A 24308-nucleotide genomic window follows, 5' to 3' on the forward strand; every position below is an offset into this window, starting at 1 on the left:
TTGAAGATTAGGGAGCACTTAAATGCACACTGCCAACTTTTCTGAAAAGCATACACTCAGACCAGTGAATGACTTCAATAAAGATTTTGGCAAACAATCTGTTCCACTGGTTCTCAAGATCCAAATTCTTGAGAAGTAATGAAGCTTTCAAAGGAGCATTTTACAAACTTACAAATTTATGCAATTAAAACCTACCAATCTGTTAGCTATAGTCTATTGACCCATCTACATAATACACTGAAAATACTTCACTGAGTACTGAAAAGGTTGTTGGCAAAGTAGGTAATACCACCCTTGTTAATCAGTGCTCTATAGAAGATAATTTTTCAAGCGAGGTTACAGCTAAAAGCTCATAATGCAACATAACTTACCTCTGCTTCTCTTTTTTTTCCTTGTGCCTTTCAAAGTCACGCCCTCTCTCTTTCATGTCCCTTGTCTTTTCTTCTGAACGTTCTTTTGCTTTATGTTTTTCTTTGTGTTTTTTCCCCAGGGGAGTTTCCTCTTGTACTGGAGGAGGAGGGCTAGGGGTACGAGGACCTTTCTTTTTACTCTGGGTACTTTTAGAACTCCTAGAGAAAAATTAACAGGGCGGGAGGGTATAAAAATGAAGAGTTGACAACTATTTAATACAGTAACTTCTCAGACATTGACAGGAAAGTTATAACATAAAAGGCCTTGAAGCTTTTAGGATGGGATTTACCAACTCCCTTAGCAAGCACCATTCAACAGGAGAACTTGACAGAAAAAACAAGAGATGGTAAAAATTTATGTTGAGCTCCTTGATTTACAGCCTTTTTTCCCTACAGAAGTGAACAAAACCAGGAATTGCTTTTGCTCAGACAGAACCAGTTTTCAAAGATAAAATGCCGTTACATGAACTGTGTACATCAGAAGACAAAAACCATACAGTACCTTTTCTATTTATACTCCGATTTCTGCAATGCAATATCCCAACCACATACACAAAATTACTTGAGCTACTCATGTTTTCAATTTAATGTTAACTACCTGACAGGATGAAGCATCTAAACATTCTTGAGTATGTACCTCACAATATGAAATACTATGTATTTTCCACAGAATTTACCACTAAGATAAATCCCATCAACTAGGTATCACTGCATGTGTCAGTAGTACACCAGCAAATGCTGTACCATTCCTGCAGCAGAAACAAGGTCATTCCACCCCTATTTTAAAGGGGATTTCAACAAATAGGTTAAATAGGGATTTTACCAAACACAGGTGTGTCTGGTTACACTGCTGCAGTAATTTCTTTCCTATCTAAAAGCTGCAAACAACAATTCAAAATGTCTTGTGGCCAGCAAGAACTTTAGAAGCAGATTTGGAGATTGACTTTGGTGGCACAGCATCCAGTTAAAATGCTGTGATTTTTAAGCATTTTATCCTTAATTCTTCCCTGCTCCTCCACATCCCTCACTTCTTATCCTCTCCTGAATTCTGAGAAATTCCCTGCCTTGAAAGCCACACATTATATCTTAAACAGTAATATACAACACCAAAAGAATGGTCAAATTTTAAACACTTCAATTTAGAGAGGCTGCCTCACAAGCTGCAGCATTTAAAACAAAAGTGTTTTCCACTTTTCAATGGTTTCTGTTTTCTCATGATCTCACACAGCTTCTGGAGATCCAAAGAGAAAAGATCTGCTTGTAAACCATGAAAATAATCAATTGAAAACTACATCCATATGACAATTATCTGCATAAGATGATTCACAATGCACAATTGAGAGATCTTCTCCTAAATTTATATAATCAAGGGCACTGAAACAAAGGAAAATGGAAAATATTATTTATGAAAACTCCAGTTATGTGTGGCTCCCTATTCGCACTCTCTTGAAAGATGCACCTACATACTGACCTCTGCTGCTCCAAAAGTGGTGAAGAGACAGTAGATGCTTTCTTGTCTTTCTTACTAGCTGAAGATGATGATTTGGGACTGGATCTTCGTTTTGGAGATTTGCTGGACTTCCGTGGTGATGGTGATAATTTAGATCTAACCACCTCTGGAGAAATCTTGAGGGTAAGAATAAAATAAAGCAGTAAGATATTGATGCTCAAAAGTGTAACTGTATGCTGATATGTGTGTCAAACATGTAAATTCAGCAAGTGACAGAGTATGAGAGCCATGTACATCTCTACTTCAACCTCATCACATTGTAAAGAACAGCGTAAAAGGAAAACAACAGATAAAGTGTAGAGGAAGAGAAGGTGATGTATTCTGTAATACGTTACAAAAACTGTAACTTAAGGTTTAAAATAAGTATGCTAACTAACTCACATGTGTCTGGAAAAGAAAGACATCCTAAGAGGGTTTTTTTTTCAGTCTTCCCCAAAATTTTAGAGTTTCTAAAACCTACAGCTTTTTCTCTGTCACACTATTCTGTTACTACAAGGCAAGCTGGAAAATGAGGTTGGGAAATGCCTTGCGTTTTCTTTTACCTATCTTCTCTGTTACAGATCTTACTAGTTTTGTATCACTAAAATGCATTAAATGCTACTCATTTAATAGCTGACTTCAAAAAGGAGAAAACTTGGGTACTGTGCTGGATGACTGATCACATACTCACTTCAAGTACTTAAGTCACATACTAATTACATAGGTGCCAGTTATTTACTATCACATAACACAATAGTGCATTGGTAGCCCAAAAACTAAATCTTCTAAACCATTAGAACCCTTCACAGAACCCTATGAAGTGGCTGATTGTTGCCCTGATTTTTAGAAGTGTCCAAAGATCAATCAATCATTTTTCTCCACCCACAGAGAAATATGTAAACTACTCTATTTTTACATGTAGTTGTGTGGGAACTCTGACTCTCAAATATGTAAACATTATCAGAAGGCTAAAGAAGTTTTATGAGAACTTTAAAACTTTCAAAAGAACTGTAAAAGAAAACTTAACACTTTTAAAAACCAGGACAACAGCTGATGACTTGTCTTTTTTATTTCACATTTACATAATACAAACCTCCTTTTTAATTACTATTTCCTCTCGTTTCTCCATGTTTTCCTGTTCCAATTTCATGAGTTCTCTCTGAATCTTTTGGCGCTTCATTTCCAAAGACAGCTCATGATCGTAATCATAATTAACATCTCCATTATCAGAGTCTTTATTTGAAGAAAAAGAGTAAATAGATTAACAGACAATTTCTGATGAAAAATACAACAATAACATTTAGCATACTAGAGGGCAACCATAAATATTTCCATGACCTTTAAGCACTGCATGAATGGATCAAGGAATGAATGCCAAATTTCTTCTCGAATTCTGTGTGCAAACATGAAGTAATTCTAGTTAGTTCCATACAACCTGAAGTTCAACTCTTAAACTTCACTATAAAGAACATCTTAACTTCTTTCATGGACATTCATCTGAGGTAGCAAGGAAAACACAGTAAACCACTTTATATTTAAATAACAAAAGAATTAACACTGTGTCCTCACAAAGAGTGAAAACATATGGAACACTACTTAACTGGGGAAGTCACATGAAACAGATTCATGTAGTGACGCACGATACTAGAGGGGTTTATTTCATACAGTGTCTTACAAATCAACTAATAGACTTAATTACAATTAATGTAAACGTTGATTTTAAAATAAGAGTTCTGCATGAACCTTTTCATTGGATAAACATACACTTCAAGAGTTTACATCTGGTTTTACAACATTATCTCTGTTTGTTTTTCACATTAGAGAAAGTGCTATTTCTCTCATATTTTCATTAAGTCATGGACAGTTAATATCTTAAGCTTCCAACCTGGCAACTGAAATCATACTGAAAATTGAATTTATTCACTCTGTTTATATCAATTTTGTTTATGGCTATTTAAGTCTAATACTCAAAAAGCATTTTAGAAAAATATCTGTCAGAGAAAAGACAACTTCATTAAAAAGTTATTAGCTTTCACTCCCTTCCTACATACAGGAACTACATAAAAGGTTTTGCAATAACTAAATTCAGTCTACAAATTACCTTCATGTGTCATGAATGCATGGGAACAGTACAGAGAAAGGTGCAGTTCCCAATAGCTTAGGTTCTTTTCAGCCTATCCATCTACTTATACAGCACTCAGTCGAAATTAACAGACAGTAATTCTCCTTCATCCATATACCAACAATTGACACTATTTTCAAAAAAAAGCTGAGTTCTCAAGATGAAAGTCTCAGTGTCTAAGACTTAACACATTCATTCCATATTTTTATATAGACCTCGTGGTTTCTATGTTCCAACCTTTAAATTAGTGAATACATATATTGGCTACTTTTCCATTCCAAATCCACTCCATGTATTGTGCTTAAGACACAGCAAAACAGGACCTGCAACACTTTAACACACGCTATATTGAAAAGCTCCCTAGTTAATTGACATTTCCAAGGAGCTCCATCCTACAACCTGCAGTGAACTTCATTGCAAATATCTTCATTATATGTGAATTCCCTCAGATGAGATCAGAGCTGCCATTTTTTCTTGCAATGTTGTAACTACTTCTGAAAAATAGACACTTAGAAAACTACAGCAATACCAGAGTTCAGTGGCGATTCAGCAATAATGAAACCACCAATAAGTACTACAGAACCCCAAACCCAAAAACTCCCATCCATCAACTCATACAGAAGTGACTACAAATATAATGCAAGACACATAGCATTCTTCAAGTATTTTTAGAACATAAGTATGTCACTGATGTCCGCCTTCAACTATTGTTATTCTAATGGAAACTTGTTAGTGACAGTTTACCATTACAAGTTATGCAACGAAAACAGCTGACTTTTGATTTCAAAGGATTTACACTATCTTCTCAGACTGACAAGCTCCAAAATTACTTTAGATGCAACTTGGATTCATCTAGTGACCTTAATGTGAAGGATTCACCATGGAGTAGAATATACCTAAATTCCTTGTTGCCCAAGTGGTCAAAAGAGGGGGGAAAGAAAAAAAAAAAAAAAGCCTGTGGTTTTAAAGCTAGTTTGTTTAACCACTGTAGCAGTCCAACTCCAGTAACTTGTCAGTTCTCCTCAAAAAAAAAAAAATTAAGGACTACTGTACAAAAGTATTCTGCTTTATAAAGTAAATCATGAAGCACTCCACTTGGCACACAGTTCAGAAATCTCACAGCTCTTTGAGGTGTCATTTCAATACCTTATACGTACCTTCTCTGTTTGTTTCCCAATCCCCATTTTCCTCTTCGCTTTCTGGTGTTCGCTCCTTTGTAATTTTGATATCCTCCTTTTCTCTATGTCTTCCTCGTGAAGACTCTTTCTATAAAGGGAAAAATGCCGCATTAGAGTAAACAACTTTATTTTAAAAGAAGCCTGAAGAAGCAGGTGTATTTAACATAGTATTTTGGCTGGGGTTTTTTCATAGTACAAAAAGCATTTTCCCCTTTAGCCTGTTGAACAAATACCTTCCTAAACAAGCAGAGACTCCACAGCCTACATGCTCTAATGCAATTTCATATAATCAGAATGCAAATAGCAGATGAGGAAAAGAGAAGAAAGGGTTCATAAAACAGGAAGGCTTAAAGGCAGGGCAAGAGTCAAGCACATATCAGAGAATAAAGTTTAAAATAGGCACCAAAAGAAGATATTAAGTTCTAAAGATCAGATGTTTAATGAACATTTAAAGAGTATAATTTTAACAGCTTGAGCAAGAATTCTCAGCTGTAAATAAGAATACTTATATGCAAGGCAGATGAGTCCCAGAAGTGGAACCATTTAGCTCTCCAGAGGATAAAGAATGGGGGAGGGGGGACAGGAAGAGGGGAGGAAGAGATAATAAATAAACCCAGAGACCCTTGGCTGGCAGAAGGGGAAAAAATCCTAAAGCAACACAATTGAATCAAGTTCCATTGACAGCTTTGTGTTTGACTTTCACTGTCTGCAAGACAAGTCTAACTAATGCAGTAGCACCCTTTTCCCATGTGGTGGATGGTCCTGTGAACACCAAGGAAAGCCAGAGACTAGCCTTACAAGAAAAAAAATAATTTCAAGTCAACTGATGCTGTGTTGCTCTTGTGCCCTTGCTAAATTCCAGTATAAAGCTACATAGTTACACCTCTGCATCTGCTGAAGCATCATTCTCAGTATGATGTACCTGGACTCAAGTGGAATACAGAACAAAGTTTCCTCACTACTAGCAAAAGAAGAAAATTCAAACTTAGAAGTATCTCCGATTAATTTATTAAACAGGAAACCAGAACAGCAAATCTGTTCTCAGCTCTTTTGTTTTTCTGGGGATTCTTTCATGTTGGTATGTGGGAGAAACGCCAAGAAAAGGAGATGCCTGAGAATTTCACTAGCTATTCTTTATTGAGACTTAGACCTTAATTTAAAACCTTAACATCACCTTAGAAGTACATTAAGGAAACAAAATAAAATTGCAGACAGTCACTCAAAAATGAGTAAAATTCAACTAATCCTTTTTATTCAGTAACAATGTTAGAAACTTATCTCCAGTTTAATGATGAAAATCTCTAAAATTATGTAGAAGGTCATAACTTACGGAGTTATGTTGGTTGCTGACATAAACTCCAGACAAGTCTACATCCACTAAGCCATTGTCTCAACATGTACTAAAGACATTCAATCTAAGGCCCAGAATTCTACTATGCCCCAAGGCAAATTACTTTAAAAGAAAATTTGATGAGATTCCCTTCAATCATTCTTTTCTTTTGGAAGACTGTTCTTATTTTTTCTAGCCCACTCTCCATGAAGGCCACAGCTGTTCTACCGAGCTGTATACTTCTGCCATATACTTAAACTAAGTCCTATGACATAAACTAACAAAACTGTAATTTCTTAAATATGAATACTAGTTTCTATTAATTCAACACTAGCTCTTACTAGGAAACTGAAATACAAACACTAGGACAACCTCTCCATGCGGATTTTAAAAAATCTCCCAAAGACAATGCATCAAATACCTTGTCATCAAAGAACGTGCAGCAAGTCAATGCTTCAAGTCCAATTTAAAAAAGTCCATGTTAAAAGTCCATGTTAAAAATACTACACAACCTGTATGTATCATGCCTACCTCCTCAAACTTACAAGCCAATACAAGCATCTTGAAAGAACCTGTATTTTCTCCTTTCAGTGGAAAGATTCGGTAGTGGCACAATCATTTTTCTAAAGAAGAACTGAGAACAAGAACAGCTATCAAAATAAAATACTGATTATAGGGCAAACAGAGTATTTTACATTAATGTTGTTTAGTTGTCAAGAAAAAAAGATTTTGACAACATTGCATCTTGAGAAACAAATATCAGTTTAGAAATTGAGTATATTTTTCCTGGGGCATGCTAATCAAGAATTTAAGTTATGATGGTCTAGAACACATACCTAATTTTTCTCACTAAAAAATCTTCAACATGTTCCTTTTATTTGTTACACTTGTAACACCGTTGATTCCCTAATACTATGGGAATGAAATATTTCCTTCATATCCTTTACAGACCTTTTTTGTCTCTCCCTTAAACAAGCCAAGAATAAAGTAAATTCAGTTCCTAAAGGCCAATAGCATGACTGCCACTTGTACCTGAAGATGTTGTATATTCAGTCTTGTTAACTATTTATCTGCAGCATCTGAAAAAATGCCATTCACTACATTAGAAACATTACACTTACATAATTATATATTTATTCACTAAAAAAAAATTGCAGCTTGTCCTAAGAGGAAACAATGATTTAGTAGACCTTGTCTACAGTGTTTTTAGGTATATGCTCACAGCTAAACATAGCAGGTATTGGATAGATTTTCACAGTTTCATGTTGATGTTTAGAGATATGCCACATAAGAAAGGGAAAAACGTATGACATTATGGCTGACTTCTGTGAGATTTTATTTAATTTAATGTCTATTCAAGTTGAAGTTCTATGTTTCATGTGATCAGCACTCTATAGCACAAGACTTGATGTCTACTTGAATAAATTTCCCACTACTGCCAGAAAAGCCTGGCCAAGCACAAAAGGACTCATCCAATCTGTAAAACATGCTTCTAGCCAAGAAGTGTTACTTTGCCAACACCGATGGAAAGAATAGAAGACTTACACAATACAAGAGAACCTACAATTCTCACATCGCAGAAATCTCGGTTTTGACCTTGCACACATACATGCAGCAGCAAAATAAACTCATTCCAAAGCACAGATTCCTTTAAACCTACAGTAAACTATGCATATTACAGCCACAACCTTTTGGGCAAGCACAGTACTACTTTGCTCTAGGTATATATTCTTTATAGTGCAGACTACTACCATGCTACAGAAACACGTAAGTAAATGAATCTGAAGTTCCCCTGATATTAAGAGGTATTTGTTCCCATTTCAGAGATGGAAGACAATGGACAATGCTGAGTCCTATTTCCAGTGGAAATAGTTAAAAGCTACAGTGACAAAATCCACAGATATGAAACAAACAATACACATTCCTTACAAAAATCTTCCTAAATGTACATTAAGCTCCTCCCACTGTTTCTCCCAAATCACACACAGCTTCCAGGTTAAGACTTTAGCAAGACTTCATACACGCCAATGTAACTGTCTTCTCATATTGTTTAAAATAAAAATTTCCAACTGAATACAGTAACAGCAGGAACCTCACCTAATTATCTGTATTATACTTCATACACTAACATAAGTGCTTAAGTAATTCCAAACACAAATCCAAGAAACATAAAAACAACTGAGTTCAATGTAGGTGTCCACATAGCACAGCATATTGTCTCTGCAAATAGTACAAAGCATGAAGAAATAAAAAGGGATACAGTCTATAAACTGTCAATATAGGAAGCTTCTTCCTAAATACATAGAGATTGTACTAGTTATGTTTCCAAAGAATAAAAAATCTCTTCTGAAAAGATTTTATACTAGTTATATACTGTCTTAGCTTCTTGTGGAACCTATTCAGTTTTGTGTGTCTATCCTGGCAACCAGGTAGGTTTGTTTTATATAACATAAATAGCATTTCCCCTCGTCATTTTCAAATTTGCCACTCTTTCTACTGGTATAAAGTATGAATATGACGCATCTAACTTACATTCTCTCAAACATACATTATATGCATTCATCCCATGTCCTCTCTTCTCTCCAGTTTATTTCTCACCTCTTTGCCCACTTCAAGAAGACCTTTGACTGTATTTTCTTGCATACATGTGATGACAACCAAACAGCATTTCAAATAAAACTAGACCATTAATTTCTACAGCATATTATCAATAATTTTCTATTCCATTTATATATATACCTGAATGTTTGCTTCTACAACTGTGACTTCACTTTGAACACATGGTTTCATTGAGCTGTCCACAATAACTTATTTTTCTACTGCATGGTTTCAGTTACTTTTAGAAAATTAATTCATTTTTTGTTTTAAATACTTTCTTCATTGCCAACACCAAGTTTCATCTGCCATTGTGCTGCCAAAAACTATCTTTCCCAACCCCCATGGCATTCCTCAGACTTCAGTAATCCCAAGTACTGTTTTCCAATCTTCTGCAAAGTTTGCCATTTGGGATGTCCAACTTTTTTCTACATTCTTTAAAGTAATAGTTCTTTAAATTAATTACAATAGCATTCTGTGTAATTCAATTTCAAATTAATCTAAAATTTTCCCCTTAGCTGGCTTCTAAACCTAAAATACTATACCTTCTATTCTTTGACTATCTATACATATGCCTCAGAAGACTTGTTTCACAACAGGTTTGACCTATGTCAGGCAGTTCTCTCTTAACCACTACCCTTCATCAAAGTTTGAGTCTAGTAATCTGGTGAAGCACAGATATTGTCTGCAGGAATGTTTCTGATCAGTCTCTTCTTTTTTATTTTTAACCAAAATTATGAAACTTCTTATGGAACAAGCTACCTTTCATGATTTCAAAGCTTTCTTATCAAGCTCTGCTGTTACCCCAAAAGCTTTAATAAAATATGGAAACATCACATATTAGATCTCCACCATAACAGCAGCTCCACCGATGGAGCAAGATTTTTCTTAGCAGTTCAGTCACTCGAGTCTTCTGTCCTTTTAGATATTTTCTGGTTCTTTGCAAAGCAACTCTTGACGACTGTCCCTCTTCAGCTATTTGTTCCAGAACATTTTCTTTGATATCCTGTTTTTTGAGAGTTGCCTCCATGGAACTAAAACAAAAGTTCAGCTGTTTCCTCAGTCTTCCATTTTATGTGATTGAAGCAGAGCATTTTTTACTCTGCTGTGTGCTTAATCTATAAAAAATTCTTTGATAGGTCAACACTAATTCGCCAATTCCTTTAGATTGTTGCTTCCAGTTCACTTTCACTTGGGTTTTAGTTGTTTAAGAATATTTTATTATTACATTAAGAGAACACTATAAAAAGCAAAGTTAACTAACCCAAAGTAAGAATTACATAAAAATTAGAGTTGCACCAGGACAGAAGTTACAGCAAATTTTTAATGACGGTTGGAAAAAAAAATTTTCCCACCAACCATGTACTCAATAACTGAACAGTTTATTCAAACTATTAGAAAATAAAAGAAACACATTTCAGTAAAAAGATTGAGAGTTTACAAAAATTAACAGCAACTGAAAACATGATTGGAAGGTAAGCCATTCTGTTAATTTTAATGATAGCAGCTGCTGCTGATTTATTTACAGCTGACATATAAAATTCATTTTACACAGCAAGTAGGAACAGACCAAGAGGAAATGATTGAACATTGTCAATACCTGCAGAGGTAAAACTGATGTTTCACAAATAAAACCTTTAAAAAATTATTCATATTAAGATGGTCTTAAACAGGAATACAGTGGCGCTACTGCTACACAGGTACAGGGTCACACTACGAACTCTATCCCTATTTGTTTGTAACATCAGAAACAGATAACACAATTTAAAAATAATTAAATTTTGATATTTGAGGGCCACAGGGTTGCAGAAAGATGTTTACAAAATATGAACAATAATGAATTTTTTGCAAAATCCATTAATTGACCAGTTGGGGTGCCTGATGAGTATGTGAGGAGGAAGTCAAAATGAACCTGCACAATTGTAACTGCATGGTTTCATCAAAAGCAAATTTGGGGTGAACAACTTAAGTCAGGATGCATGTATACAAGGGATATGAATAAGTGTTGGGGGGAAAATAGTGGACGACTGAAACAATGGTTAGTATACTTTCTTGGTAATATTCAAAGAGTCTGCACTGTTATTAAATACCTGTTTATCAGTATTTATAACACATTTTAAGTCTGAGGGGTTTATAAGATCTTTGGGAACCAAAAGACAAGAAAGCACTACAAAATTGCAAAACAATACAATTGTTAAGACACTTCATAACATAAAATGTGATATGCTATGTACAAAATGATCAGTTCTTTAAAACATTTTCAATATTACAAGTCACAACAATAACATTTCTAGGACACACTGCCCAATTGTTACTGAGGGATTCTGGAGTTCTGCAAACTCCACTCTTACCCTAACAGGAGAGGATGATTCCTCTGTACTTCGTTTCTGTGGCTCTGCCTCAACATCTTGACGTTTGTTCTTCATTCTTTCCCGAAGATCTCCAGTGGGTCTTTCTGGTGACCTACATAATACAGAAACACAATATAACCAGTTCTATGGGACTATTTTTAAAGGAATATTATCTGTCTTTCAATTATTATTTTATTAGTATATCCAGAAAAATCTAAACCTCCCACCCAGCTGCAAGGTGGATGAGTAAGAAAATATTCCATTCTAAAGGGCTTAAGCATTAGAAAAATCACAATCCTTTCAGAAAGTCAAGGAAGACTGGACTCTAAGAAGAAAAATTATTTGTATGTATATATGGCATTACTCAGTTACTACTCCAGATCAGCTTCCCATCCAGAATAAATAACCTTTTTCTGACCATCATGCAGATGTATTTCACAATCACTCCTACCAAATATTTGGAGATTTAGCCTTCTCCTTAATCTAAGCTGCAACAACTTTTATATATAGTACATAAGTGTCTCTCTCTATATATAACATATATATATTTAAAATCACAATTAATGCAGAATCAAACTACTACAGGCTAACAATGACAGTCACAGAGAAGCACAACAATGAATGTGGATGAAATCTGCAAGCAGAGGAGCAGAGGTAACCTAAGCACCAGCCTCCCATGGTCTAGGTGAGGCTGCTATACAGGAAAACACTGCTACAAGAGATGAATCAGAAATGAACTCTTGGAGGCCACTTGCATTTTCCATCTTGCAGTAATAACTATTTCATTATTTAATTGCAAAATACTGGATGAACTCTGCTTGTCATGCACCTTTATGATATAGTTTCTGTAAAAGATATTACTGTGATGTGGAAGGAACATCCTACACTAATGTAATTTTGCCACCTCTTAGTATGAATTCATGAGTTCATTCACCCCGTATGGGTTGGAAGAGAACAACCACTGCATTGGTCAGGGACTGGCACAGGTTGCCCAGGAAAGTTGTGGATGCCCCATCCACAACCCACAACATCCCCATCCTGAGCACTCTGGTGGAGTGGAAGGTATCCCTGCCCATGGCAGGGGGGTTGGAACCAGGTATCCTTAGGGTGCCTTCCAACCCAAACCATTCTGTGATTCAAACAAATTCCTAAGCTAAGGGAATGTAGGAACTGTTTCAGAACTGAAAGATCAGTTCAAGAAAACAAATTTTCTCTTCTTATACATTTGGCTTGACATTAAGTTTAGTACTTCTGTGATGGCTGTTGGCTGTAACGACAGACTTTTCTGTGAAATGGTTGTATACAAGTACTACATCTGTGACTATCAGTTAACACTAAAGAATCATAAAAAGATACTAATGCTGTCTTTTGATTAGAAAACTTATGCGTAATATATGAATAATGAAATTTGCATTTTTTTTTTCAGACTGAATCAGTTTCCATCGAGAAAGTAGTTTCTGCCACTCATCCTATCACATTATAAATAAAGGGTAAACTGTCTTTCACAATGTATACAAAAATTTAATACCATTTCATTTTCAATCTGCACATATTTGAAAAAGTCTTTTTTTTTAACATTTCCTCCCCTGCACAGTTTCCTATATTTAATTCTTTAAACTGCATCATAAGGTTAAATATATGAGGACCTACAGAGACAAAGACCAGTGACTGCTCTCATTTTTAATGCATTTAATTCTCCATGAAATTTTAAGTACAGGTCCATCTAGATCAGAGGAAATGTACAGAAGAGTAGAGCTCTGCTTTTTTCATCATTAAGGATCAAATAATAACCAGCATACAAATATAAGTTATCTTCTTTGCATGCATAACTATATGATCTTTAAAGTGTCTGGATTTAGTAGAGGTCATAATTCAAAGTATTTTTCCCGTCCCCTCATATTAAAAAGGTGACTCTTTACCACAACTCTCTGAAGCATTCACCATCAGCTACCTCAACAAATAAACTGCCTGTCTTTCAGCATTAAAGTGCAATTCAACACCTTAATTTTTAATAATATTTAAGCTACAAATACAAAAGATTTGGATTAGTGAAACTGAAAATTAAGTTAAAAGGCAGTAACGTTATCAATAATGCATTTGTAATATTGTTCCTTGAGAGGAATACTTTCAGGAAAAAATCCCATTAGCTGAAGGAGAAAGCAAGAGAACATGCACTGAGTGCAGCTCATGTACCTTATAGAGTGACATCTGACATTATAATATTTTTCTTTTAAGTTATAGGTTGGAGTAAAAAACAAAGTATCCAAACTCTTTTACCATCAATTAATAAATGTTTTCTTTCCTCCTATGCTAAAAAAAAGGTATTGCCCTAAAGCATTCCTCAAATCTACTTAAATATTATATAAGCTATGAAAAAAACCACAAATTTAAAAGCTACACATTCAGGGCTGGGGTTTGCTGGACAATTTTTTGTTTGGTTTTGCTGGTGGTGGGCCAACCTTTTTCAGCTTTAGAACACCAAAGCAAAGTCATGGTAATCACCCTATCTCTCCTTCCCCAAACACATCAAAACCATCCAAAAACTCTAATAAGATTGACAATTAGTCAAACTTTAAGAAATAATTACTCAGGAAGCAATAACTGTTTTCAGATGCTTTGTCTGGTCTACTACCTGATTTTTTTTTTATGTGTATCACAGCTTCATTCTATGTAACTTTTCCCCAGCCCACTCCAAAAGGGATCTTTGGTTATTCCAGGTCATGCTCACTGTTGAACTTCAACAGATCAACACAAATTACCTGTGCAGTTTAAGATGATGTGGCTAGACTGCAACTGCCAGAACCTTTCACACAAAAGGCATTATGCAATTTCTTTTTAATATTTTGAGCTGGGCCCATCTTTTAAATAAGGCCTAAAATGAGGAATTTCCTCATTGCAAAATCTAAAGCAGTTAAGTGATTTTAAACAGCATTACTTCCTGCAACAGTTCAGTTCTCCATGCTCAACGGCATTTAGGAAATGAACATTCAGAAAGTGCTTTCCTTTGCTCCTGTACTTCTTAAAAGCGCCAGGAACAAGAATCCAACAACAGGCACACCTTGCAACACATATACCTGAGGATATCTCTGTGTACCCGTGTGAGAGCAGATATGTGCATAGAGGCAGATGACCAATATTCGTGTATTATGTACACATTATAACTGCTTAAGAAACACTATCCTGTTTTCCAGTTTCCTACATTTGGAATTTTCAAAACCCATATATTCTTTCCTAGTATGACTGCTGGCTTGGTTTGGTTTTTGAATGCAGTGTGATGATCCCAAATAAAGAGAAAAAGTCAGACTAAGAAAAGGGCCCAGCAATGGCATAGATCCTGACAATTGCATGGAAGAGCCAGACAGGAAGCTGCCAAGCAACTAACCAACAATCTACAAGTGCAGAAAGAGCAAAATTCCTAGTGGGACAGCACGTTTACACAGAGCTCACAGTTAGCTTCTCCTTAATTCTGATGTTGGGAAGACTGGCAGGTCTAATACTGAATTTCTAATACCATAATCAGGTAAGCTTAATGTAAAAACATGTTAGGTTTTATTTTTATAACGAGATTATAATTCATGCTGTGAGAGGCAGCATTAGTGCTAAAATGGAACAATCTTTATCATACTTCAAACTCAAGTTTTCCTACTATCTGGTGATGTTTTGAACTATGGGAGGTATTATGGTCAGATAAAACCATTAACAACAGGATTGACTGCAGGTAGGTATCGAGGCAGAAGGCATGAAGACAGAAAGGCAGCAAGACATGCTCTGTCCTACCCAACTCCCTGCAAAGCAGATGAGACTTCCCTGGCAGTTGTGACTGAACATATGCAGAAACGCTGCCATTCTGCTATCCCAGACACTTGAACAAGAATATTGCTTTAAGTGAACTGATGCAGAAGCAGCATTAGTTTGGCTTGCCTGAAGCAAATAAAATTGCATTTGAAATGCCTGGATAACATTTGTGAAAATCTCTCTAATGTTAAATGGCATGAAAATGCCACCATTTTATTATGTACATATTATGTAGCAGCTTTTCCTATGCCTGGCCAAGAGCTATTAATGGAAACTTTTGAAGACAGGCACAGCTCTTTCATTTGTCCATTTTGGTGGGTGTGTGGGGTGGTGGGCTTCCTCCCCCTTTTTACTTTGAAGAACACCTTTATTAAATGTTGAATGCGCCAAGCAAATAAGCAGGAAGATTTGTCCTTTGAGTTTTCATACAGTCTTAGTAAAAAGAGTAAAAAAGTTAGCAATAAGAAGGAAATAAATGTTTTTCTTAAATGTCAACAGTGACAGTGAAGCAGAAACACAGCTTTCATTAAAAGAAATGTCACTTTTCTTCAAATGACCAAGCAGAACTATGCACTGAATGTTTCAAACACTGAAGGCAAGGAGAAAATGACATTTTAACACTTTTAAAATTTAATCCCTACCAGTAAATCACTTACTTTATTCATTTGGAACACTCAGCGCAGAACAGAGTAAAATTTTTACACACCAAAAGAAACATTAAACTCAGTGATGTATTTTGTATTCCAGCTGCTACCACCTTAGAAGCGTTGGAAAATCAAACAAGCAAAGTCAAGATCACCCTAGAAGCATGCCATAGGAATACAAAAAAGAACCAAACACACAACCCTAACCTCATGCCAGCTTTCCTGTTGTTGCTTTACTCTTTCATGCTTCAGTGTGCCCATCCATAATCTATAGGTATTACTGGCATTATGAAGGACAGCTGTTCATAAATTGTAAACAAAGCCTTCACAGAAAGGGATACTATGCTAAAACTATGACATCTTTCTGTCCTTTATAGCAAGAACACTACAAGATTGCTGCCATACTTGGTTTCAGTCAAGTTAGGCATTATGGCACACAAAGGACAGTTGAAAAAAAATTAAATTTTAGAAACATACGAAGAGACATATAATAAAAAAAATTATCTTTTTAAAAATTAGGTAATTTTTTTGATCTCCCTCTATAATACAGGACATTTTTCAATATCTGACAGAAAAAGTCACAAAGCCATGTTTTGAAGTTTTCTCATAACATGAAAGAAAGGATAGACACACAACATAGTAAAGGCAGAAAGGCTGTGAGTGTGAGCACCACTGTAATTGCAAACCAACAGTTTAGTACAGGACAGAAAAGTACACCAGAAAGCAGTGGTACTCTGTCAAAAACAAAGTACTAAGGCACTTGAACTTCCCATTTCAAGTAATATATAGTTAATCTGCATCTAGTCAACTATTCATTTTTTTAAAGCTGTATACACACAAAAACCCTGCACATTGCCAAAATAATTGTTTTAAGCAGCTTCATAAGGCAATTGGTTATTGATATAACACACAAGTAGGCACACCACAGCATTTCACTTAAAAAAAAAGAAAACAAACAAAAGACAGAATTGCAAAAGCTATTTTCCTACAGCATGTGAAGAATTCAAAGTGAGTTCTTGATTTACCTTCTATAACTGCTGCTATAGCCTTTACCTCGTGGTGAAGGGCCATGTACGAATCTACATGTGTTCCCATAGAGGCAGTTGCCAGTCTTCAGCCAGTTACGGCACTGTGTCTAAGAGACAGACATTACTGGGTGAATTTCACACTCCTTTCTGGAAATACCATTGGTGTGAGTGTGGCAGAACAAACAAATGACTACACATTAAGTCCCATTTATCTGTAATTTCTGTCCACCAGTAATATAATTGATTAAAAAAATAATCAACAAAGAGCATCAGGTCTGGCAGAGAAAAATTTAGGTTGGTGGAAACATTATTAATATGCACAGTAACACTACTCTATCCAGAAGCTGGCACAACACACAGTATTTGAAAATTCTAGTATTAGTATGTTGGACATCCATATGTTAAGGAGTTCTTTTCACCTTTACTTAACCTCAACAACAACTGAGCATTTGATGCTTGTGAGCTACTCTTTCCCACCACATAAATCCTGGAAAAGAAGATGCTGGGGTGGGGAAGAAAAGAAGAACACTTTTAAAACTCACCTCTGCAGTACTTCCAGTGCTGGGTCCAAGCCTTTCAAACACACTGGGTCTTCGGGATGTGCTATCGGATATGGTCTTGGTATTTTCCACTGTGACCTTCCTTCTAATTTTTGACATTTTGTACTACTTCAACCAAAAAAAAAGCAAAACTGTAAAATCCTTCAGTTTGGGGCTATTGACACTGAACTCATATGAATAAAATAGAATGAAATACATTGCAAGAGTTGCTGCAGAGGCAATGAAGAAAGAAAAAGAAGTAATAAATAAGTGAAATGTATCTAATAATACAGAATATTTCTGACTTGAACTAGTCAGCTGAACACCAGTAACGATAATTTTTGATTTTATTTCATGACCAGCTTTGGATTCTTCAGCTTCCCCTTGGGAAAGATCATATGACATGTTATTAATTTAGGCAGCAAACACCACACAGGACAGATGCTTTCTTTCATCATGTATTTTTGGTGCACAAATTCAAGTGACTTAAAATGAATAGAATCTTTAATGTCATTTCACCAACCTCTCAGAAACCAGTTCCAACCATTAAAAACACCTCCCAGTCTTGAAACAAATTTTTAAAAATGAGACCTTTTTATTTTTTCCTCCCTTTTTGTGTATGACAACCTACTGAAAGCCATCTCACTATCATCCACAGCCTGTGTTATCAGTCTGATTTCTACAACTATATGGAATTACATGAGTTTAGGAAAAAAAATTACTCCATAATGATGACTTATTTCTTAATCTGCTAAAAAAGTAGCTCCTTCTCATTAAGAAAAAAAAAAATATTTTAAAGGAAATATACCATAACTTTGATAAACAAGAAGCCACATCTTACCTGAGAAAGGAAGGAGTTATAGTGAAAAAAACCACAATATATTTAAAGAAAAAAAAAAGGAACATATATATTTAGCACTACAGACAGATTGCACAAAAAGGACAAAATGGGCCTCAAAAACTAATGCACATTCTTTACATTCTATTTGATGAAAACAAAAATAAAATCCATTTGGAAACACCTGCTAGGTGCTCAACAATTTTTATACAGCTCCAAAACACAGCTCTGTTGTACTGCAATGTGCCATCACCCTCATTAACCCGTAGAACATGATTAGCCAAATGCTAATCCCCTACCCTTCTGCTGCTGTCTCTTCTGCTCCTAAGCACACGTCACCGCATTTAAAACACACACACACAAACGATCTCATACACAAACAGGTTACAAATGACAAAGTTCATCCATAAAGCCAGAATAATACACATTTAAACTAACATCCATCAAAGAGGATTAATACACATTTTCACCATCTGATCAGCAATATGTTCCCACAGTATCCATATGGTAAGGTTACATTTCAGAGAAACAAAATATTATCATGTAAAAGTGTGGACACTTCATTATCTGAACCCTATTGTTATTTCCACAACAAGATTTCCCTAGGAGTCCGACACGTGTGCATTTTCTACAAAGAAAATGCTGTGTTGAAGCTCTTGTGAAGCACTTCAGCACCTTTATAAACAACAGAAGAAAGAAAGCTTACATTGTGTATGTGACATTTCTCGGTAGACCTCTGCTCTACTGACTCCTTCAAGGCTCTGATTATCTGAAGATTTTTACCTCATAAAAAAGGCTCAGATAATCAAGACATTAACCAAGATGTCCAGGGAGGGTAGAAGTTAACCATACGGTGTATACCAAACATTAAAAACAATGGTTAACATCAATTAGTGGAAGCAGACAGTCAAACATTAGAATTTCCAGTAGTATGAAATTATTTGGGTTAGTAAGAACTGCGGAGAACAGAGATTTCCAGAAAGATCTAACTGAGTTAGAGAATTGAATAATAGAACAGCAGATGAAATGCAAATAAATATAATGCAATGCACACAAGGAGAAATGATTTTGTCTAAATATTTGATGGGACCAAATTAGTCCAGTCTTCTGAGAAAAATAATTAGGAGTCATTGTGGACAGCTCAATGTGCAGCAATAGTTAAAAAGTCTGACAGGATAAACCATTAAAGTTAGAAAGCAAAACAATACCACATCTCACCTAGCTAAGCACCCTTCCATTTCAGGATTCTCACAAATTTTCAGAAAAAAAATATTAAATCTCTACATTTCACATAGTCACATTCTTTCAATAGAAGATATAAAAATCAACTGACACATGCAAAAGCATTTTTAATAAGACAATTGTATAACAAATGCCTAATTTGGATTAAATATTTACAGTTAGAAGAGCCATATTTGAAATAAAAAGTTAGATAAACAACACTGGCAATGGCATAGGGAGAGGGTTCAACACATGAAGGAGAGATGAGTCTAATACACAAGTACACAGTGACATCGTAGCAGCACACAGAAAAATCACATTCATTTTGCCTCAATTCCAATGTACTTTTATTTTCAAAGAAACAGAGGCAAAACTTTCATTTTAAATGTTAATTTTTACCCAGAATTCAGCACCTTTTTGGAATTAACTTGTATAGGAAGTTATGATGATGACTAGGCTTAAAAGGAGTTACAAACGTGGAGAGAAGGAAGGGGCAACATCATCCTAACTGAACACATAATTTAATTCCAACTGCTTTTTTCTCTGTATTTTTGCATATGGAAATTAAGAAGAATACCATTTAATCCTAAACCTTCTAAAGTTTGTAAAACCCCATATTTAAAAAAAAAAAAAAAAACAACAACTTAAAATGAGAAACAAAAACCTGCGCCATTTCGGGTAGCAATCTATCAGTTCTATCCTCGTATTCTGGCCCGTATCTACCAGTTTGCAATTAACCACAGATCCTTTATTAACAGAAGAGGTATTTCATGATAGATTACTCTAAAGAAACAAACCCAGCATGCTGTGAGTGCACAGCACATTACTTTCTGTATGCACCTATTATCACGAGGGCCTCGCTCATGTAACAAGAACTGCAATTCCACTGTTCAGTGAATATAGATGGTATCAAAAGCTGCAGGATTAGAGTACAGACACATTATTCTGAGGCAAACTGAGGAATTTCACTTTGTCAAACTATGCATTTCAGAGACTGTGTTTGCAAATGCAGTCAGTCCCATTTTCATTCTTTGAGGACCAAGTGAGTTGGAAAAATAAAGAGACTATTAAAACAGTATTGAAAATCTTAGATGGATTAACAGTAGGTTTTTTGTTTCTGAGAAGGTTCCTTGCTCACAAACAAGTACTGTAAGGGGGAAAAAATGACATGTTTAATTTCCAAATTTCTCAGACTGCACATTAATGGACAACCAATAACAATTTAAATGGAATATCCCATAAAGATTCCCCTTCTGAAACATTTTCACCTTCTGCTCTTTTACCACTGATGATCACAGTCCTGTTATCCATCCCATGATGATGGCCAGTGCAGTGACTTTCCATCAGATGTCTGTGCCTCTGAATTACCATCTCCTTATCAAAAACTAATGTGGGATTGGACAGCCATGAGTACCAATGTGGACTGAGCCTTAAGCACTCTCAACATTTCAAATAATTACTACCAGGATTAAAAAAAATAATAATTCTAAGCAGAATATTATGCACTTCTCTATTTCAGGTACATGACATTGCACTGCTGACTCTACCTGGGGGCACTGAACTTTCTGCTACTTCTGAAACAGAATGAAATTTCTGAAACTAAGCAAAGTTAACTTTATTCTCCTAAAATAAACTCTATACCTAAAATTTTAACTGTAAATTTTCACTTTTCCATGCATAAATAAGATCCACAACAACCTTTAAAATAAATTAGAAATACTATAACACTAGGATAACTCATTCACAGATTCATCCATGTTATTCTTTAAAGGAAGTAACTTTCCCAGGGCGAGAGACAATCTGTTAATGACATTAATTACACTACCATTCGAAGGAGAACATATCACAGAGTGTTATTTTCATTAATAATCTAAAATGTGACAGACTTGAGAGAAGTGAGTGCACCTATTGAGCTCTGCCAATGAACGGAAATCAATGAGGCATGATATGATTGACAGCATTCACTGAAATTCTGTATTTTTTATTATCAATATTCTTATATTTTGGTGTCAAGCATGCTTAACATTTTTCTTCATAATCAGTGCGGTACTACATAAGTCAAAATCAAGAGATATCTGCAACATCTGGTCTTCTGTTACAAAAACCTAATCCAGCCACCTGAAAAAATGAATCCTGAAGGATTCTACAGGAAAACTTGAAACTGAGATGTAACAGAACAAAAGTAATGTTCAAAAACAAAAAAGCATTTAAGGAGATAAAAATCTCTTTAGGAAGTCCAAAACATCACTCATAAGCACGTCAATGTCTGCGCATGCACACCACACCACACACAAGTTACACACAACATCACTTCCGAAAATCCTACCTGTGAAGAGATACATAATATGCCAATAAATAATAAATAATATTTCAAATAACAAGCAAAATTACCTCGAAGTTCTACATATGTTCAGATACAAACTCATTATTAATACTCCTTGATAAGCTAAATATGTGTTGAAAACTAAATAGCAGCTTTGAGAATGGTTCCCTGCACTTTTTAAAATGAAAAGCTTTTATCTGATAACATTTTGGGTCCTATTACAATATTAATACTTCCATGTCACATCACTAATTAAATAGCAATATTTGAAGAAGCTCCTTGGGTTTACTACCTAAAAATATTACTAAAAGTGGTAAAATGCATTAATAGTGAACCTTCCAAAAGAGCAATTAAATACTCACACAGATAAGCCTGTTTGACACAAAACTAGAAATTAATCCAAATTTTAAAACTCCTTGCTGGTAGCCCATCACCATAGTAACTTGAACCTACCCCTCTAGTTTCACATATGATATTCTCTATTAGTAGCAATAAGAAACTGCTAATTATGTTTGCACAAGTATAAAATCATGGTTGGCTCTCCACAGGTGAATAAAAACATCAGGCCACAGTACCATACCAGGAAGTACAGAATATTCCATGCCTTGTCTAACAAAGACTTCATACTCAAAGAAGATGTTTCCCCAGACTAATGGACGCTCTGTGCAGACTGGTGCGGACAGGTCCAAGTTCACTCTGCCTTACTCTATATTACCTCCGATCTGTGAGCTGGATCAGCACTTCAGCATGCCGTCACTCTCAGCAAACCTGCTGAGAAGCAGGGTGTATTATCTTGGGCACAGCCACATAAACCACACTTCTTTAGTTTTCAAGTAATGGGCTGAGTGTGTCCACTCCTGTCTGCACAGAGGAACCGTGAGTGTTCCATCACCAGCCCAAGATCCCTCGGAAGTGCTGGTGCTCACTGAGAGCCAAACACCTGACCTTCAAGCACTCTTGCAGAAGGCTGACAAGAAATCAACGGTGGAGTGAGAATCCATCGAGAAGCCAAAGGCGAGGCCCTAAGTAGACCACCCATAACACACCGACCCACCGTGCCCGGCTACAAGTTCTGGAAGGGATGGGAGCTAGCTGTAGCCGCTACCTGAAGGAATGGCGATGCGTGAATTCACACAAGCCAAATTAGCAGTCCCTCTAGAGCACATTAGAGCAGAAACTATTTTACTGCCAGAGAGCGGGAGAAGAGCACTACTTGAAGTGGAAGAAAAATCCCAAACACCACCAAAATCCAACCAAAAACCCCACGATCAGGAATACCCGACTATACGGGGAGCAGACTCCAGCTCGACCACCGCCTGACGGCACGGCCCCGGGCACACGGCGTTCGCCCCGCCCCTCCTCGGGGAGCCCCGGACCGCCCCCGGCCGCGCACCGAGCGCCGAGCTGGGCGGGAGCGCGGCCCTTCCCCGCCGCTGCGCTCCGCAGGCCCAGCGCGCCCGGGGCCCGGCCGCCGCGGGCCGGGGGAAGGGAACACGGGGACCCGCCCCGCCTCCCCACCCCACCCCACCTCACCTCCGCGCCCGCGGCCGCCCCGCCGCACTCACCTGCTCCTTGCGCTGCCGAGCCGCTCCCCGCCGCCTCCTCCGCCGCCGCCCGGGGCGGAGAGGGTGGGAGGGGGCGAGGGGGGGGTCCGTCCTCCCGGGCCTGAGCGCGGAGCGGCGCGGGCAGGAGGGGGAGGAGCGCGCGGAGCGGCGCGCGCCCCCGCGGACCCGCCGCTCCCGCCCCGCGCGCCGGGACAGCCGTCGGGGGAGCGCCGCCGCCGCCACCGCCTCCGCGCGCCCTTCCCGGCGGCCCTCGCGCCGCCCGCGCCGCCGCCGATGATGACGGCGATGACGGCGGCGGTGACGTCGCAGGTGGGAGGGCGGCGGCGGGAAGGGCGGAAGCGGCGCCGCCGCCATCTTGGGGAGGGCGGGGCGGGCGCCGGCTCCGCCCGCGGGGCGGGGCAATGGGGCGGGAGTGCCGTGAGGAGCGGCTGAGGGAGCCGGGCTGTTCAGCCTAGGTGGGGCTCGGCGTGACCTTATCGCTCCCTACGGTCACCTGACGGGAGATTTAGCCAGGCCTTCTCCCTGGCAGCAAGTTACAGGATGAGAAGACCCGGTATTAAGCTGCACCAGTGGAGATTCAAGTTGTACATTAGGAATGCAATTCTTCACAAAAGGGATGATTAAACATTGGAATGGAAGCCTAGGGAGGTGGTGGAATCACTATACTGGGTGGTGTTTAAGAAAATACTGCACATGACACTCAGTGCCCTGGTCTCATTGACAGGGTGGTGTTGGATTGTACCTTGGACTCAATGATCTCAGAGGTCTTTCCCAGTCTCAATGAATCTGTGTTTCCATGAGCTTCAAGTACAGCAGGTTGCTCAGAGCTTCATCCAACCTGTCCATAAATGTTTCCAGGGATGGGAAACATTCCACCACC

General features: G+C 37.4%; 1 protein-coding gene across 6 annotated transcripts in view; it reads right to left on the reverse strand.

Moving 5' to 3' along the window:
* ZC3H13 (zinc finger CCCH-type containing 13) overlaps positions 1-23797 on the reverse strand; it is a 45591-nt gene extending 21794 nt beyond the window's left edge. Inside the window, exons 1-8 of one of the 6 annotated variants that reach the window (XM_021528454.4) lie at positions 23429-23605; positions 17485-17607; positions 16940-17049; positions 11476-11587; positions 5179-5287; positions 2993-3132; positions 1882-2036; positions 372-569 (exon numbers count right to left, since the gene is read on the reverse strand). In XM_021528454.4, the coding sequence (XP_021384129.3) occupies positions 372-569; positions 1882-2036; positions 2993-3132; positions 5179-5287; positions 11476-11587; positions 16940-17049; positions 17485-17601 (941 nt within the window). In that variant the 5' untranslated portion in view covers positions 17602-17607; positions 23429-23605. Of the gene's footprint in view, positions 1-371; positions 570-1881; positions 2037-2992; positions 3133-5178; positions 5288-7060; positions 7164-11475; positions 11588-16939; positions 17050-17484; positions 17735-23428 lie in introns of those variants that run through there. The other 5 variants (XM_085577370.1, XM_021528453.4, XM_085577384.1 and 2 more) reach the window with 5 other exon arrangements.
* Positions 23798-24308: the final 511 nt, after the last annotated feature.

The sequence above is a fragment of the Lonchura striata genome, chromosome 1 (genome assembly GCF_050655825.1).
Source record: "Lonchura striata isolate lonStrDom1 chromosome 1, ASM5065582v1, whole genome shotgun sequence".
NCBI classification, from domain to species: domain Eukaryota; kingdom Metazoa; phylum Chordata; class Aves; order Passeriformes; family Estrildidae; genus Lonchura; species Lonchura striata.